The sequence below is a fragment of the Mandrillus leucophaeus genome, unplaced genomic scaffold (genome assembly GCF_000951045.1).
Source record: "Mandrillus leucophaeus isolate KB7577 unplaced genomic scaffold, Mleu.le_1.0 Scaffold376, whole genome shotgun sequence".
Classification (NCBI taxonomy): Eukaryota; Metazoa; Chordata; class Mammalia; order Primates; family Cercopithecidae; genus Mandrillus; species Mandrillus leucophaeus.
In genome coordinates, this window is record NW_012103987.1 from 3,030,792 (window position 1) to 3,046,583 (window position 15,792).

General features: G+C 39.9%; 1 protein-coding gene across 4 annotated transcripts in view; it reads left to right on the top strand.

Annotated features, from left to right (window-relative positions):
- PAPSS2 (3'-phosphoadenosine 5'-phosphosulfate synthase 2) overlaps nucleotides 1-15,792 on the top strand; it is a 97,966-nt gene that overhangs the window by 60,160 nt on the left and 22,014 nt on the right. For 2 of the 4 annotated variants that reach the window (XM_011990293.1, XM_011990291.1), the window contains 7 exons: nucleotides 186-421; nucleotides 1,156-1,294; nucleotides 1,852-1,970; nucleotides 2,098-2,211; nucleotides 2,845-2,956; nucleotides 8,918-8,932; nucleotides 15,132-15,337. In XM_011990293.1, the coding sequence (XP_011845683.1) occupies nucleotides 186-421; nucleotides 1,156-1,294; nucleotides 1,852-1,970; nucleotides 2,098-2,211; nucleotides 2,845-2,956; nucleotides 8,918-8,932; nucleotides 15,132-15,337 (941 nt within the window). The remainder of the gene's footprint in view (nucleotides 1-185; nucleotides 422-1,155; nucleotides 1,295-1,851; nucleotides 1,971-2,097; nucleotides 2,212-2,844; nucleotides 2,957-8,917; nucleotides 8,933-15,131; nucleotides 15,338-15,792) is intronic. The other 2 variants (XM_011990294.1, XM_011990292.1) reach the window with 1 other exon arrangement.

The following is a 15,792-nucleotide window of genomic DNA, read 5'->3' on the forward strand; positions in this document are numbered from 1 at the left end:
TCCTTCCTTCCTTTCTTTCTTTCTTTCTTTCTTTCTTTCTTTCTTTCTTTCTTTCTTTCTTTCTTTCTTTCTTTCTTTCTTTCTTTCTTTCTATTTAGTTATATTTAAAATTGCTAGATTAGTTCACAATTTGTCATCTTAAACTATCCAGGCTGATGTCAGTCTGCTTTATCTCTTCTGAACAGGTCTCTCTGGCGCTGGAAAAACAACAATAAGTTTTGCCCTGGAGGAGTACCTTGTCTCCCATGCCATCCCTTGTTACTCCCTGGATGGGGACAACGTCCGTCATGGCCTTAACAAAAATCTCGGATTCTCTCCTGGGGACAGAGAGGAAAATATCCGCCGGATTGCTGAAGTGGCTAAGCTGTTTGCTGATGCTGGCCTGGTCTGCATTACCAGCTTTATTTCTCCATTCGCAAAGGTAAAAAAAAAAAAAAAAAAAAAAGGCACTGCACACTATTCCCACACACAGTGCTAGTGCTCTCCAACTGCTAGGGAAAGGAATCAGGTAGGGTGGGCCTAAGAATGTCTCCTTTCAATTTCCCGACTATTTCTTCCCCCCATCACAGGCTCTCTCATTTCCTCTATTTAATATTGGTTACGTAAAGAGAGTTCCTTCCTTTCCAGATGCCAGGGCACCAGTGGACATAAATCCTTCCATGTTCACAATTATAAGGAACATTTGGTCAGAGTCGAAGGGAAGAGAAAGTTAAACAAGAGAAACTCTAAAGCTCTGTAATTTTAGTTGTCAGGAAAAGGATCTAGCTAAAGTAAAGAGCAGTTCACAGCCAAAGCTTCGGGTTCTACGTGTTTAATGCTGACATCACTGAGGTGGAGTGTCGCTCTTCTTTTAAGTCAGGAAATTTCTGGGAGCCAAACATCAGATGTAGCTTAGAACACATCCTTTGAATGCAATGCTCCCATATGGCCAGTGCTTTCCTGCTAGGAGGGCCTATTTTCCATCATTTTCTGTGAAAGTCCTTGAGAGAGCTGTGTTTACCAGAGTGAAATTTCTGGACTTTCTCTCAAGCACTCTGCAAAGCACAAACCCCAGTGTTATCTCAAGGCTACTGAAAACCAAAGTACACAGTGTTTTGTGATTTAGAATTTCACCATGAAACCTCTTTTTACATTCTTAAACATATTGCTTTTCAGGATCGTGAGAATGCCCGCAAAATACATGAATCAGCAGGGCTGCCATTCTTTGAAATATTTGTAGACGCACCTCTAAGTATTTGTGAAAGCAGAGACGTAAAAGGCCTCTACAAAAGGGCGAGAGCTGGGGAGATTAAAGGTAAGAGAATCGGCTAGCAGCATCTTTACCAGTTACTTAGGCTGTCGGTCCTTATTTTGTCCTCAGAAATCTGCCTTGAGTTTCAAACTCTCTTTTCCAAAATTGCATATAACATACACAACTTTTTATCGCATCATGATATATTCAATATGCCCAGAGGCTTATTGAAATGTAGGGTTTTATTTTTAAGAATTGTCATCTCAGCCATATGCAATGAAGTTCAGAGAACTAGAGTGGATATTTATATGTGAGTGTGTGTGTAGAGGAGTGTTTCAGAGTTCTTCCTTATTCTTGTCTTCCTTTTTGATTTTGATCATCTATAGAGGGCTTCAACTTACCCAGCCAGATTTTGTTGACAATTTGGGGCTGTCCATGTTGAAAATACAGCTATTTATTTTCTTACTTATGGCTAGAAGTCAAGGATGGCTGTTTGGCCTTTTCTGTTAAAATGTGAATTTTCAGTTTAATACATTATTCCAACATGTGTTTTGCCTTATTGATTAAAAAGGTTATTCTGTCAATACAGATGTGATGATTGTCACCCATATGCCTTGCAGGATTTACAGGTATCGATTCTGATTATGAGAAACCTGAAACTCCTGAGCGTGTGCTTAAAACCAATTTGTCCACAGTGAGTGACTGTGTCCAGCAGGTAGTGGAACTTCTGCAAGAGCAGGTAGGTGAACCGGTTGTCTTTTCTTTATATGTTTAATAAAATCATGAAAGACAATCTATGCCTCCTTACTGAAGCATTCTTTCTATAGTTTTCATTTCAAGTTTTTACCAATTCTGTTTCATTTCAGAACATCGTACCCCATACTATAATCAAAGATATCCACGAACTCTTCGTGCCGGAAAACAAACTTGACCACGTCCGAGCTGAGGCTGAAACTCTCCCTTCATTATCAATTACTAAGGTAAGTGGGTGCAGACTGGTCAAAGAATTAGGCTTAATATCAGTCATTATAATTTATTTATAATTACTCTTAACAATAAGAAAGATATAAATAAGGTGCACTTAACGTCCACAAATAAAACACTCCTTTTTTGCCAAGTGTTTTTAACTTCTTCTCCAAAGAAATCTTTCACCAAGAATTGCCACATGATCAATGCCATGTATGGAGGTGACCGGGAAAATAACTTCTGTATTTGCATTGGACAATTTTACATAGCTGTCATTGTACCAGTAAGTACATCTAGTAGAAAAATATAGCCAAACCAGGATTTTTGTGGATAAAAGAAAGAAAGAATAAACGATGAATTTTCAACTCAGTTGCATATTTTGGGAATAGATACAGCCTAAAAATGTTCAAATAAGTCATCTCAATATCTCAATATGAAATCTTTTCACCACTATTTCATAGTAAATTTCTGAACTTAAATCTTTCTGGCCCTTAGATCATGGGTTAGCATAACAGTTGGGAACACTTAAAACATAGAAGATTCTGCCCTTATCCTCTTGTTAACTGAATAAGAAAGGACTTTCCTGGGGCTAGATGCCTGGAAAACAGAACTTATGAAAATGTTCAACTGCTTTTTGTGTTTTGCAGCTGGATCTCCAGTGGGTCCAGGTTTTGAGCGAAGGCTGGGCCACTCCCCTCAAAGGTTTCATGAGGGAGAAGGAGTACTTACAAGTTATGCACTTTGACACCCTGCTAGATGGTATGTTTTTGTTGTTGTTTCTTAATCTTTGTTGTTAAAGGAGAAAAAGAATCTTTCCCAGAAGTTTTGCAGGAACAGGAAGTTAGTCTTTGGTTTGCAAATGTTATTGCAAAACTATTTGGATCATTTACAGTGTGCTCCATTCTATTATGTTTAAGCTTCCATTTTTAGGATTTTTTTTTTTTGGTTGTTCTCAAAGATTGTTCCTTTAGAACTAAGGAACTGAAAAATGGTTCTTAAGGCAAGAAAAACACAAGTCTGTTTCACCTCTACTTGCTCTTTGTTGGTGCTGATATTCAGAAGGTAGCACTCAGAAGTACCATTGCCACCTGCTAGGGACATTCCTGGGGCAGCCAAGATGAGGTCATCACATGTTCCTGACCTCCATGGCACCCCCCACCCTCCAGGTTGCTCGTGTCAAGCATTATTGCAACAACTGCTTTCTTCGGTGCATGCCGAAGTATCAATGCTCATGCCCACACATGAAATATATTAACATGGTTTCATCCACTACACTCTAACAAAAGAGCATTAAGGCAGCTTTCTGGCCACAAGCTGAATGGCTTTTAGAAAAGCGATTTGGTCAAGCTCAAAAGCATGTGTTATTGAGAAGACTTCCGGACCCTTCTATGATCATTTCCTTCCTAGAACTGCCTGAGCTTATCGAATAAACTCATCTATTTCAAGACCTTTGGGGAATGGCTGCTAAGTGGGGAAGGAGTAGGGGTAGAGTCACACTGAATTTGTAATACTGAGCCGGGCTCCAAGCCTTTTAGGAAGAAAAATCAAATAAGACGTTTGTTTTTGGAAAAGATATTCATGTCCTGTGTTTGTGCCTTTGCCTGGGGAATGAGGCATGAACTCAGAATCAGAACTCAAAGACTGATCAGCATGGACTCTCTTGCCTTATTCTTTTGCTGTGACAGATAACACTCCAAAACCTGAATCCCTCACTTCTCAGATTAAATAATATTCCCCAAAGACACTTAGTTTACTTCTAGCTTGCTTTAACAACAACAATAATAATCCATATCTCTATACCATGTCTCTGTTTTCAAAGCATTTTCTTGGGCATTATTTCATTTGATCCTCACAAAAACCCTAGAAAATAGTTAGCAATTATTATCCCACTTTACAGATGAGGAAACTGGCCTCAGATTCAGTGATTTGCTCAAGTTCATAACATTTATAAGTGAAGGCCCAAGACCAGAGTCCAGAATCTTAGGACTCCTGGCCCAGTGCTCCTTGCATACCAGGCTGCTCTCCTGATGTCCTTTCCAATAGAATCTATAAGGCCTGATGGTCTACAAGGAAGGCTTACTTTTATCTTGATGTCTTGATTTTGACACATGGTGAACACTAGCTGCCTGAAGTAAAGGTCATTGAACTTAGCAGCTAGCCATGAGCAAGAGGTTGATTTTGAGCATGTGAACAGAGCTGTGGCCAAAAGACAAGACAAGTGAACTACATTGAAAGAAGGGGCCTCATTACAGACAACAAGGTGCTGTTGACCTTGGACAAGCGTTCCTTTCATAAAGAAAAATACCAGGGTGGTGGAAGTAGTTGTAGAGGTCAGTGTGAATGGATATCAGGGGTCCTTAGCCTAGGATCTAGGACTTCAGGGTGGGCTAACAAAAAATCCTAGAGGCAAAAATGTTTGTGTTTTGATAAGGGAAGGAAGGAACATTTTCCTGGGTTGAGGATTTATGGCTTTTGATAGATTCTGTTTTTTCCTTTAATGTTTTTATTTCTTAGAGACAGGGTCTTGCTCCATCACCCAGGCTGGAGTGCAGTGGCATGATCATAGCTTACTGAATCCTTGAACTCCTGAACTCAAGCAATCCTCCCACCTCTGCTTCCTAGGTAGCTGGTATTACAGGCATGCACCACCATGCCTGGCATATTTCTAAATTTGTTTTGTAGAGATAAGGTCTATGTTGCCCAGGGATAAGGTAACACAATGTTGCCCAGGTTGATCTTGAATTCCTTTCCTCAAGTAATCCGCCTGCCTTGGCCTTGCAAAGTGCTACTATAGACAACAAATTCTTAAAAGAGTCTGTAATCCAAAAAGATGAAGAACAGCTAATGCAGATAATCCATCTAGATTATTTAGGCAAAATCTCTAGCCTTCCTTTTACACTGTCTCAATTTCATTTTATGGGGGTTCTTCAACTTGCAAAACCCATTGATTTTCTTTTTTCTTTTTTTTCTTTTTTTTTTTTGAGACAGAGTCTTGCTCTGTCACCCAGGCCTGAGTGCAGTGGCATGATCTCGGCTCACTGCAACTTCTGCCTCCTGGGTTCAAGCCATTCTCCTGAGTAGCTGGGACTACAGGTGCATGCCACTATGCATGGCTAATTTTTGTGTTTTTGGTAGAGACAGGGTTTCACCATGTTGGCCAGGCTGGTCTTGAACTCCTTGACCTCAGATGATCTGCCCGCCTCAGCCTCCCAAAGTGCTGAGATTACAGGTGTGAGCCACCATACCCTGCCAACCCATTGATTTTCTATTTCTTATTTGATGCTCACTACCATGAAGTGGATGAAGCACTTATTATCGCCCCCGCTCTCCATGTAATCCAGATGTCTGTCCCCATAAACCTACCAGCCAGGGGATATGAATGAGGTTACCTTCCCATTAATACTTGAAGCCTACTGGTTCCAAGCCCCTATCTGCTCATGCAGAAAACCCAGTTCTTTCCAAAGCTTACCCATGTGTTTTTGGAAGTCCCCAAGGGGTGTGTTTCCTGTGTTCCCGAGTCAGGGCCCCAGCCATGTGCCACTTGCTGTGTGGGTCTGTGGGTCTGTCTGTACCCAGAAGTGCAGATCCTGCTGGGTCACTCCAGCCACCAAAGTTTTGGTACCAGTAGGGCTCTCGTAGTTTATGGACTATTCTTCAAGTGGGAAAAATGTTTCCTTCCTCTGTATTAACCTCAATTGAAGACTGTCTAGGAGGTTGCTTTAGTTCCACAGTATTAGAGAATTGAGTGGGGCAACTCTTGTAAGCCGTATGGATCCCTTTATCCTCATGTGGCTCCAGTGTGGCTCTGTCAGGAGGGTTCAAGACCAGATGTGGTGCTATTTCCATATCCTTTCCCCTTCCAACCTGCAGGGCCTGTTTCTGAAACTTTCTGGAAGACTTTTCTTTTCCCTGTGGGAATTATCTGCTGGTTCTACCATCTACCTCTGCAAACAGAGTCCACTGGACATACTTATGCAACCCCAGTTATGATCAGGATTCAGAGCTCTGCACAGCCCATGGAAGCATCCTAAATGCCTGTGTAAATTGATTAATAAAAATAGATAATCACGGATATGATGTGCTGCCCACCCCTACCATTTGCTATATGTTAACTTAGTTTGGGCCTAAGTAGAGGCCGAATATCACAGTGGATGAGAGTGTGAGCTGTGAAGTCAAACTGCCTAGGTTTGTATCACAGTGATTAGCTATGAACCTGGGCCAAATTACTTAAACTCTCTGGCCTTTGTTCCTTCATCTGTATAATGGGGATGTTAATAACTGTACCTACCTCATTGGATGTTGAAACTTTAAAAGAATGCCTGATTCAATAGTCAGTATTTCAAACATGTTAGCTATTATGAACAAACCACTCTGCATACAGTTAAAAGAATTTGTCAGGCATGGTGGTTCATGACTGTAGTTCTAGCTGCTCAGAGCCTAAGGCGGGAGGATCACTTGAGCTCAGGAGCTAGAGTCCCACCTGGACAACATAGGGAAACTTTGTCTCTAAAAATAAATTCATAAATAAAAGCACTTGGAGTCTTGAAGAGACTAAGTGACTTTATCCCTAGTCACATCAGTGTGGAAGTAGCACAGATAACGATGTTCATCAGCTAGCCAACAGATATTCACTGAGTGCTCCCATGTGCCCGGCTTTGTCCAGTGGCTGGAGATAGAATGGTAATGAAGGCAGGTGAGCTTTCTGAGAAACACAGTAAAGTCATTTTCTGAGACCTAGTCCAGTAGGTCCTTCCCGCCCCCCATCAGTGGTTGTGAAACTTTCTTTTTTATTTTATTTTTCTTATTTTATTTTATTTTTTGAGACAGAGTCTCGCTCTGTTGCCCAGGCTGGAGTGCAGTGGTACGATCTCTGCTTACTGCAACGTCCGCCTCCTGGGTTCAAGCAATTCTTCTGCCTCAGCCTACCAAGTAGCTGGGATTACAGGCACTCACCACCAAGCCCAGGTAATTATTGTATTTTTAGTAGAGATGGGGTTTCACCATATTGGCCAGGCTGGTCTTGAACTCCTGACCTCAAGTGATCCACCCACCTCAGCCTCCTAAAGTGCTAGGATTAGAACCATGAGCCACTGCGCGTGGCCAAAACGTTCTTTTTCAAACCAGAGAATTATTTATTTCATTTCAAAAATCAGAGGCAATATATACAACAAAATGGAACTACCCCACTGCCCCAGTAGAAGGGAGTAGGGGCTTGGGCTCCCTCTCACCTGGAGAGCAGCCTGGAGGGTATCAGGAGGAAGCCGGTTAAAACGCAGCAACAGAGGCTCCTGACAGTGCCTCGCCTCATGGCGTTTGGACTGAGCAGACAGTTAAATACTAAAAAGTGATTTATTTATATGTCAGAATGTTGGGCAAGATATCATTCATATAGATATCATTTCATTGTAAACAATTCATGAAGGTTTGAGTCACTGCCATTGAAAATTTGAAATGATCTCTATAGCCACAGACATGTGCCCACTTTTGTGTTCCTTCAACAATTGCAAATTTCTTGATTGCCCTACAATCTGTAAACAAGATTGTTTTTATTCTGACCATGTCTCCTAAAAATATTTTGTTGGTTTTAATTTTCTCAAAGGTCTATATTTTTGAGAAATATAAACCTAAAATTAAAAATAAATTTAAAAATAAAATTTAAAAATAAAATAGTTCTGTCTACTCAGTCCAAAAGCAAAAAAAAAAACAAAAAACAAAAAACAAAAACCCAAAACAAAAACCAAATCACTTGTTAGAGTTTATGATAATTGTATAGTATGAGTCACTCCATATATTACTCAAGAATCTATGTTTATATCAGTGTATCATATCAATTTATTTCTCACTGGAAGTATAGTTTCAGGGTTGTCACAGACCCTTTGGTCATAAATGTCACATCTAAGCTTAAAAATGGAACCTCAAGCTTGCGTTGACTGATGGCATCCAAGTAGGATCAAGACAGGGGCCTTGTGAGACTCCATCATTTAATGGCTATTCTTCCGCAGCTCTGACTTTCCAAGGCGTGGTGTGAGAGCACTCTGCATATATCACCAGCACTTATTGAGCACCAATTGTGTTCTGACACTGGAGTTTGACATAGATTATTACATTTAGTCAGGATAATACCACTGTAAAGATGTTTTGTCCACTTGAGAAAATATGTATTAGAAAGGTTAAATAACTTATTTGAAGCCTAGACTTAAATCCAGGTTGTCCTGAATCTAACATTGGTGCTTGTTTTACTGGGCATATTTTCATGTCCTCTAACCATGTGAGATTCTAGGATGTTCTAGGGCAGTTTGCTTCTATACTTGCTCCCGAAGCGTAGTTTGGAAACTATTCAACAGTGGTTATAAGATCACATGTTTGCAAGAGAAAACTTCTTGGTGAAGCTGGAGGGGATATTAACATATGTTATAATTATTTTAAAACAGATATCTCTTCCCAGTGGAAGGAAAAATAAATAAATAAAAAAGTAGAAAACCAGATAAACATCTGAGCAATGCTTTTGGATTGTATTGGACATTCCATACAAGTTCTGATTTCACCAGCTTTTTCTTGTTATATACTCTCTATTTTTAAAAATAGCATGAGGAAGCTAGTATATTTGTATGTTGTATATGTGAAGTGTCATAACAGGAATTTGCTCTTTGACATTGTTGCTGTAAGATTCTTTTGGTGGACAGCTGAAAATGTTTCTTAACTGTGTTTATATTTCCCTAGGCATGGCCCTTCCTGGTATGTACTTTAACTTTTCCAAGTAGCTAAATTATTATAATTAGATATGTTACATTAACTGGAAATGGTTAAGAACATAACTAAAAGAAAATCTACATTAACCAGTTGGAATCACTATTAGTTCATGATCCAACCAGCTATAGTGGAATAACACTGTATTTTTCTTTTGATTGGAGTCCAAACAACAGGAAATTTCTTGACCAGATGTAGCTATTGTATATAATGTAGCATTTGGCTGACAAAAGTAAACTTGTTTCTAAATTATCATTGCACATTTTGTTCCTGAGTCTTTTACATTTATGATCCTCTTCCAATGACCAAATGAGGACCAATTGGTCCAGAATCAAAAATCTGGAAATTTTTTTTCCACGGTGTTTATAAAAGATTTTAAGTTGATGAAGAATAAATCATTGTAAACTGAATGTACCTGGTTGGATTGTGTATGATTGTACTTCATTTGTTTGCAATGTACGATTATGCATGTACTTAATTTCAAGCCATTATGATTGCTTGTTATGGAACTGGGAGTAAATATACATTTGCTGTGACTGTAAACTTCTGCATTGTACAAAAATGAAAAGGTAAAATTCTGACTATGTCATCTGTCTTTGATATTGCTTTCATCATTGTTGTTTTTCCTTTAAAAAGCCTGGTTAAGCAATAAGGAGTAATTTAGGTTTTGCATAGAAACAGTCCCAAACAACCATGAAGCAGATCTATAAGGCTAACACAGAAGGCTGGAAAATTATTGAAAGCAAAAGAAAAACCATTCCATTGAACAATAAGCTATCTCTTGGACTTACTGTGGCTAAAGAACCACAATATTCTTTTTCAAAATAAGATATACCACAATAAAATAATCAAGGCAGTTCCCACCAGAGCCAAATGAAGCACATGAAGGAAAAGGCTGAAAGCTCAAGTCAAGGTTGAAAGCCATGGGTGATGTTTCAGCACAGTTCAGGTATTATGTCTTAGAAACAGTTGGATATGTTTATGTATTAGAAAGGTTGATAAAGACGATAGGGAAACTACAGTAAATCTGTGTATACACCTGTAGTGTTGTAGCTACAGGCTTGTAAGACCAGTTGGCATTATCACTTGGCAGAACTCCTTTCTATAAACATCCCACAGATTCGCTTCCTTATTGAGACAACCTGCCAAGGAGTGTTATTTAGTCATTTTAGATGAAGGTAGATTAGAGGCTACATTGGTCAGGAATCTAGTGGACAAGAGGAGGTGGCTGCAATAGTGAAACATCCCTTGGATTTCAGGGCAGAATACTTGATGGAAAAGGCAACGTTACAGACGTGTTGCAGGCAGCGCTAGGTTCTTTCAGCAACCTGCTCCATGCTTTGCTTTGCATTTTGCTTTATTTCGGCCAAGTCAACAAGAGGAGGTGGCTGCAACAGTGAAACATCCCTTGGATTTCAAGGCAGAATACTTGATGGAAAAGGCAACGTTACAGACGTGTTGCAGGCAGCGCTAGGTTCTTTCAGCAACCTGCTCCATGCTTTGCTTTGCATTTTGCTTTATTTCGGCCAAGTCAACAAGAGGAGGTGGCCTGTCTCTTATACACATCTAGATGTGTATAAGAGACAGCTCCGCGCACCGCAAGCTCCGCCTCCCGGGTTTACGCTGCCTCAGCCTCCGAAGTAGCTGGGACTACAGGCTCCCGCCTAGTTTTTTGTATTTTTTTAGTACAGACGGGGTTTCACCGTGTTAGCCAGGATGGTCTCGATCTCCTGACCTCGTGATTCGCCCGTCTTGGCCTCCCAAAGTGCTGGGATTACAGGCTTGAGCCACCGCGCCCGGCAGCCAAGTCATTCTTTATCAGCAGAGGCAAATGTCATGGTCTTTCTTTCAGCAATGTCGTCAGTAAGCAATCCACAGAAAGCATGATTTCTGGTGAGAACAACAGCATTTCTGAAGGCGTTATTCTTTGTTAGCCTCTCTTCCTTTTTCTCAACTAGTCTATGCGGTGGATTTCATTATCTTCCATCAGCAACCTCCATTAACATAGTGCTTTATAGTTCGCCCCCTGCAGCAACCCACGGAGATAGATGTCATTTATCAGCCCATTTTTCCAGTGAGGAAACTGAGTTTAGAAAAGTTGAAAGACACACATAGTAAAAGGGAGAACTGCTGACTTTGAATTTAGTGTTCTCTGCAAAGGACTTAGCTGCTGTAAATGCCCAAGAACATTGAAACAAAGAGTTATTTGAATGACAAACCATTACTTTCTGCACATGGTATCTAATTTGTGGTTTATGAAAGGTCTGAAAGTATATTGCAGGATTTTATGATAGACCGGATTTTTTTATTGCCAGCAGTTGCTGTCTATTTCCGGTGACATTCTTTAGGTTCTAGTAACCTTTGGAAAGTGTTTAAAAGGTGCAAAGTGATTGACTGGAAAGTTTAGTTTCATAGCTACTAGGGGGAGTCTTATGCCCCGAAGGAATAGAACTCTAATCTTTAACTCTGTCAGAGGCCTTCTAAATGTTGCATTGAAAAGTTAGGTTTAAATGGCTTCATTAATCTAGGGCACATTCCCTCAAGTCCATAAATAACTGCATTTGTTTTCTCCAGAGTTAAAAAGTTTTCTTTATTCACCTTCCTTTCATTCTCTTCTGAATCTTGAACTTGAGAACTCTCACAAAATTGTCCCTAATTTTATTTTGTTTTACACGCTTAACCATGAGCCCTCATTTTCTTACCTGTGAGTATAATTGAGAGACTAGCATATTTGTGAGGGCATCATTGTAGGAGGAACACTGTTTTCTACATTTTTTTACATTATCTAGAATCATTGAGAAATGAGATGTTTTTAGAAAGCCGAATTTTATCCCTTTAAGCCACAGACTGAAAACCAACTACACATTAACTATCTTATTTAGAAACATTTCAAAATAGTCTTACTAAAAAAAAAAAAAAAAAAAAAAAATTATTCATTCAAAAAAAGAGAATATGTTCAATATAAAATAACTTTTAAAAATGACTCTGTCATTATTAGTTTTACCAGTTATTAAACTGGGCACTAATGTAATGGTGTCCTGAAGATGGGGAGACCTGTGGGATTGTTGGCTCGCACGCTAAAGAACTCCCATAACTCTGTATTTTAGTTTCTGTGTTAGAACCTTGTATGGTCAGGGTTCTCCAGAGAAACAGAACCAACAGGATGTGTATCTGTCTATGCATCTATAGATAGATATGCATCTCTCTATATAGACATAGATATAAAAATATATTTAATATATTTAAATAAATTTATATATGCATGTACATATATTAATTTATACATATATACATTATTTTAATAAATTATTATAGAATCTTTTCTCTCTACATATACATCTCTATATATAACATAGATATTATATCTGAATTATGTATTTCTGATATATATCTGAATAGGTAACAATATATCTATATGTTATATATAGATATCTACATATTATACAGGTATATAATAAATCTCTTTTTTTCTCTCTCTCTCTCTCTATACACACATACACACACACACACACACTGAGAAAGAGATTTATTTTAAGGAATTGGTTCATGTGATTGTGGAATCTGGCAAGTCCGAAAACTGGGAGGCTGGAGACCCTGAGAAGACCTGCGGTTCAAGTCCACAGGCTGTCTACTGGCGTAATTCTCTCCTCTTCTGGGGAAATGAGTCTTTTTTTTTTGGAGACGGAATCTCTGTCCTCCAGGCTGGAGGGCAGTGGGGCGATCTTGGCTCACTGCAAGCTCCGCCTCCCGCGTTCACGCCTTTCTCCTGCCCCAGTCTCCTGAGTAGCTGGGACCACAGGCGCCCGCCACCGCGCCCGGCTAATTTTTTGTATTTTTTTTAGTAGAGACGGGGATTCACCGTGGTCTCAATCTCCTGACCTTGTGATCCGCCCGCCTCAGCCTCCCAAAGTACTGGGATTACAGGCGTGAGCCACGGCGCCCGGCCAAGTCTTTTTTTAATTAGGCCTTTGACTGATTGGATGAGGCCCACTCACATTCTGGAGGGTACTCTCTCTACTCAAAGTCTACTGATTTAAATGTCAATCCCATCTAAAAAGTACCTCCACTGAAACATCTAGAATAATGTTTGACTAAATATCTGAGTACTGTGTCCTAGCTAAATTGATATATAACATCAACCATCACAGTTTCTGTGTGTATTTTTTCAGTAGTTTTCCTTTCTCTTCCTTTGCGGTCCAGCTGTCATTTGACATTTCTTGCTGCTGAAGATGTAGCTTCTCTGAATACCACATTCGATGCCTTCTAATTTGCTGTGCTGTATACTGAGAAATCAGAACACCCTGTTTATTTAAATTCCTCTTAAAGCAAGAGACTCAGCATAATGGTGAGAGGGGCTTAAACGCCAGAGAAAGCGCATGTGCGTTAATGACTTGATGTCATTTTTCACTCCTCTGTGTTTCTGGACAGATGATTCTCAACTGTGGTTGCGCTAGCAAGACCTGTGATTCCCAGATGAGTGAGATTACCAGTCTCTTCAAAAATATTTAGGAAAGAGGGAACAGGAGGGGGAAAAAAAGGTGATTTTATGCCAAAGCCACCATGAATAACATCAGGACGACTGCTTGTTTGGGATACCATAGATTAGTGGGTTTGTTTTGTTTTTTTGAGACAAGGTCTTGCTCTGTCACCCAGGCTGGAGTACAGTGGAGTGATCAGGGCTCACTGCAGCCTCATACTCCTGGGCTCAAGTGAACCTCTTGCCTCAGCCTCCTGAGTAGCTGGGACTACAGGTGCATGCCAGCATGTCCAGCTAATTTTAAAAAAATGTGTATACACATATATATGTATACACACACACACACACACACACACACATTTTTTGGTAGAGATGAGGTCTTGCCATGTTACCCAGGCTGGTCACAAACTGTTGGCCTGAAGCCATCCTCCCATCTTGGCCTCCCAAAATGTTGGGATTATAGGTGTAAGCCACTGCACCTGGCTGAAAATACATTTTTACAAGTGCATGAGATGGGTACAGAAAACAGAATGAATAAGATCTAATATTTGATAGCACAACAGGATGACTATAGTGAATAATAATTTAACTGCTGGGCGTGGTGGCTCACACCTGTAATCCCAGCACTTTGGGAGGCCGAGGTGGGTGGATCATGAGGTCAAGAGATCGAGACCATCCTGGCCAACATGGTGAAACCCCATCTCTACTAAAATACAAAAATTAGCTGGGAGTGGTGGCACATGCTTGTAGTCCCAGCTACTCGAGAGGCTGAGGCAGGAGAATAGCTTGAACCCAGGAGGCAGAGGTTGCAGTGAGCCAAGATTGTGCCACTGAACTCCAGCCGGGTGGCAGAGCAAGACTCTAAGAAATAAAAATTTAAAAAAATTAGCTGTACATTTAAAAATAACTAAGAGGATAATTGGATTTTTGTAACACAAAGGAGAAATGCTTGAGGTGATGGGTACCTCATTTACCCTGATGTGATTATTATGCATTATATTCCTGTATCAAAATATCTTATGCACCCCATAAACATATACACTATGTACCCATGAAAGTTAAAAATTAAAGAAAAAGGTGAATGAGATATTACCCAGATTGTAGTTGATTAATATTAAAAAAGAGAAACATACAACTGTCATAAGTAACTTATTATACAAAAAATGCATACTCATTCCCATAGATTAATATCAATTATCTGATTTTTTTTCTGTCTTTTCAATTCAGTGTGTTGGTATGCAGATAGAGCCTAAACAGATAATGAAATAAAAGACTTGCTTGACGTTCTTATGAGGTTCTTTTCCAAGAAAGACTAGAGAGTTTTGTTTTGGTTTGTTTTGCTAGCTTAATTTTATTTAATTGGGTTTTGGAAAACTTTAAACTCTTTACTGCATTGAGGTCAGGACTTAGATTTGAAAAGGGAACCCACAAAGAGGTGTGTCCAAAGTTAGATCAGTTTATGGAGGCCACCTCCATGCTTTGAAACTCAACCCACTTTTCACATATGCTCCATTTGCTTTGGGAAGCCCTTCAAGGACTTGTCATCATGGAATCTAGAGAAACTGGTGCAGCTAACACAACTACTTGGATGTGGGTCTTAATGCTTCTTGAAGGAAATGTTTGGAAGGGGCATTGTGCACATTTGAGTCATGCTTCACGGATGATGCACCTTGTGTCTAGTTTTCATGCATCACATGGCTCTTTCCACAGATGGCGTGATCAACATGAGCATCCCCATTGTACTGCCCGTCTCTGCAGAGGATAAGACACGGCTGGAAGGTTGCAGCAAGTTTGTCCTGGCACATGGTGGGCGGAGGGTAGCTATCTTACGAGATGCTGAATTCTATGAACACAGAAAAGAGGAGCGCTGTTCCCGTGTTTGGGGGACAACATGTACAAAACACCCCCATATCAAAGTAAGTCACAAAACCTTTGGAAGGGCTTTCTTGATCTATTTCAACTGAGAAGAAAAATAACTCTTTAATTCCTTTGCAAAGGACGTAGAAAAACTGGGATTAGGTGGAAGAATGTACTTCTAAGGTAGGGTTTGCAGGCTTTGCCTTGGGAGATGTTTTTAGAAAGGTGCAAAGAAATGTCTTTCTGTTTGAGGTCTGGTCTCAATGATCTCTTGAGTCCTCAGATTCTGCAGTGGCTGGCATCCTCAGCTAAATGGAACCAGGTAAGTAATTTAGTCTGACAACATGAGTAGAGGAACAAAATCATAGCTGTAGCTATGCACAAAGCCATAACTAGAGCTTGCAGCCCTGTCCATCTTGAAAATGCACAAGGAAAATAAATATCTTCATAAAGAATGGGCCCAACCAAACACTGGAACAAGAACTCAGAGTTCATGCTCTGTGGCTAGTGAGGG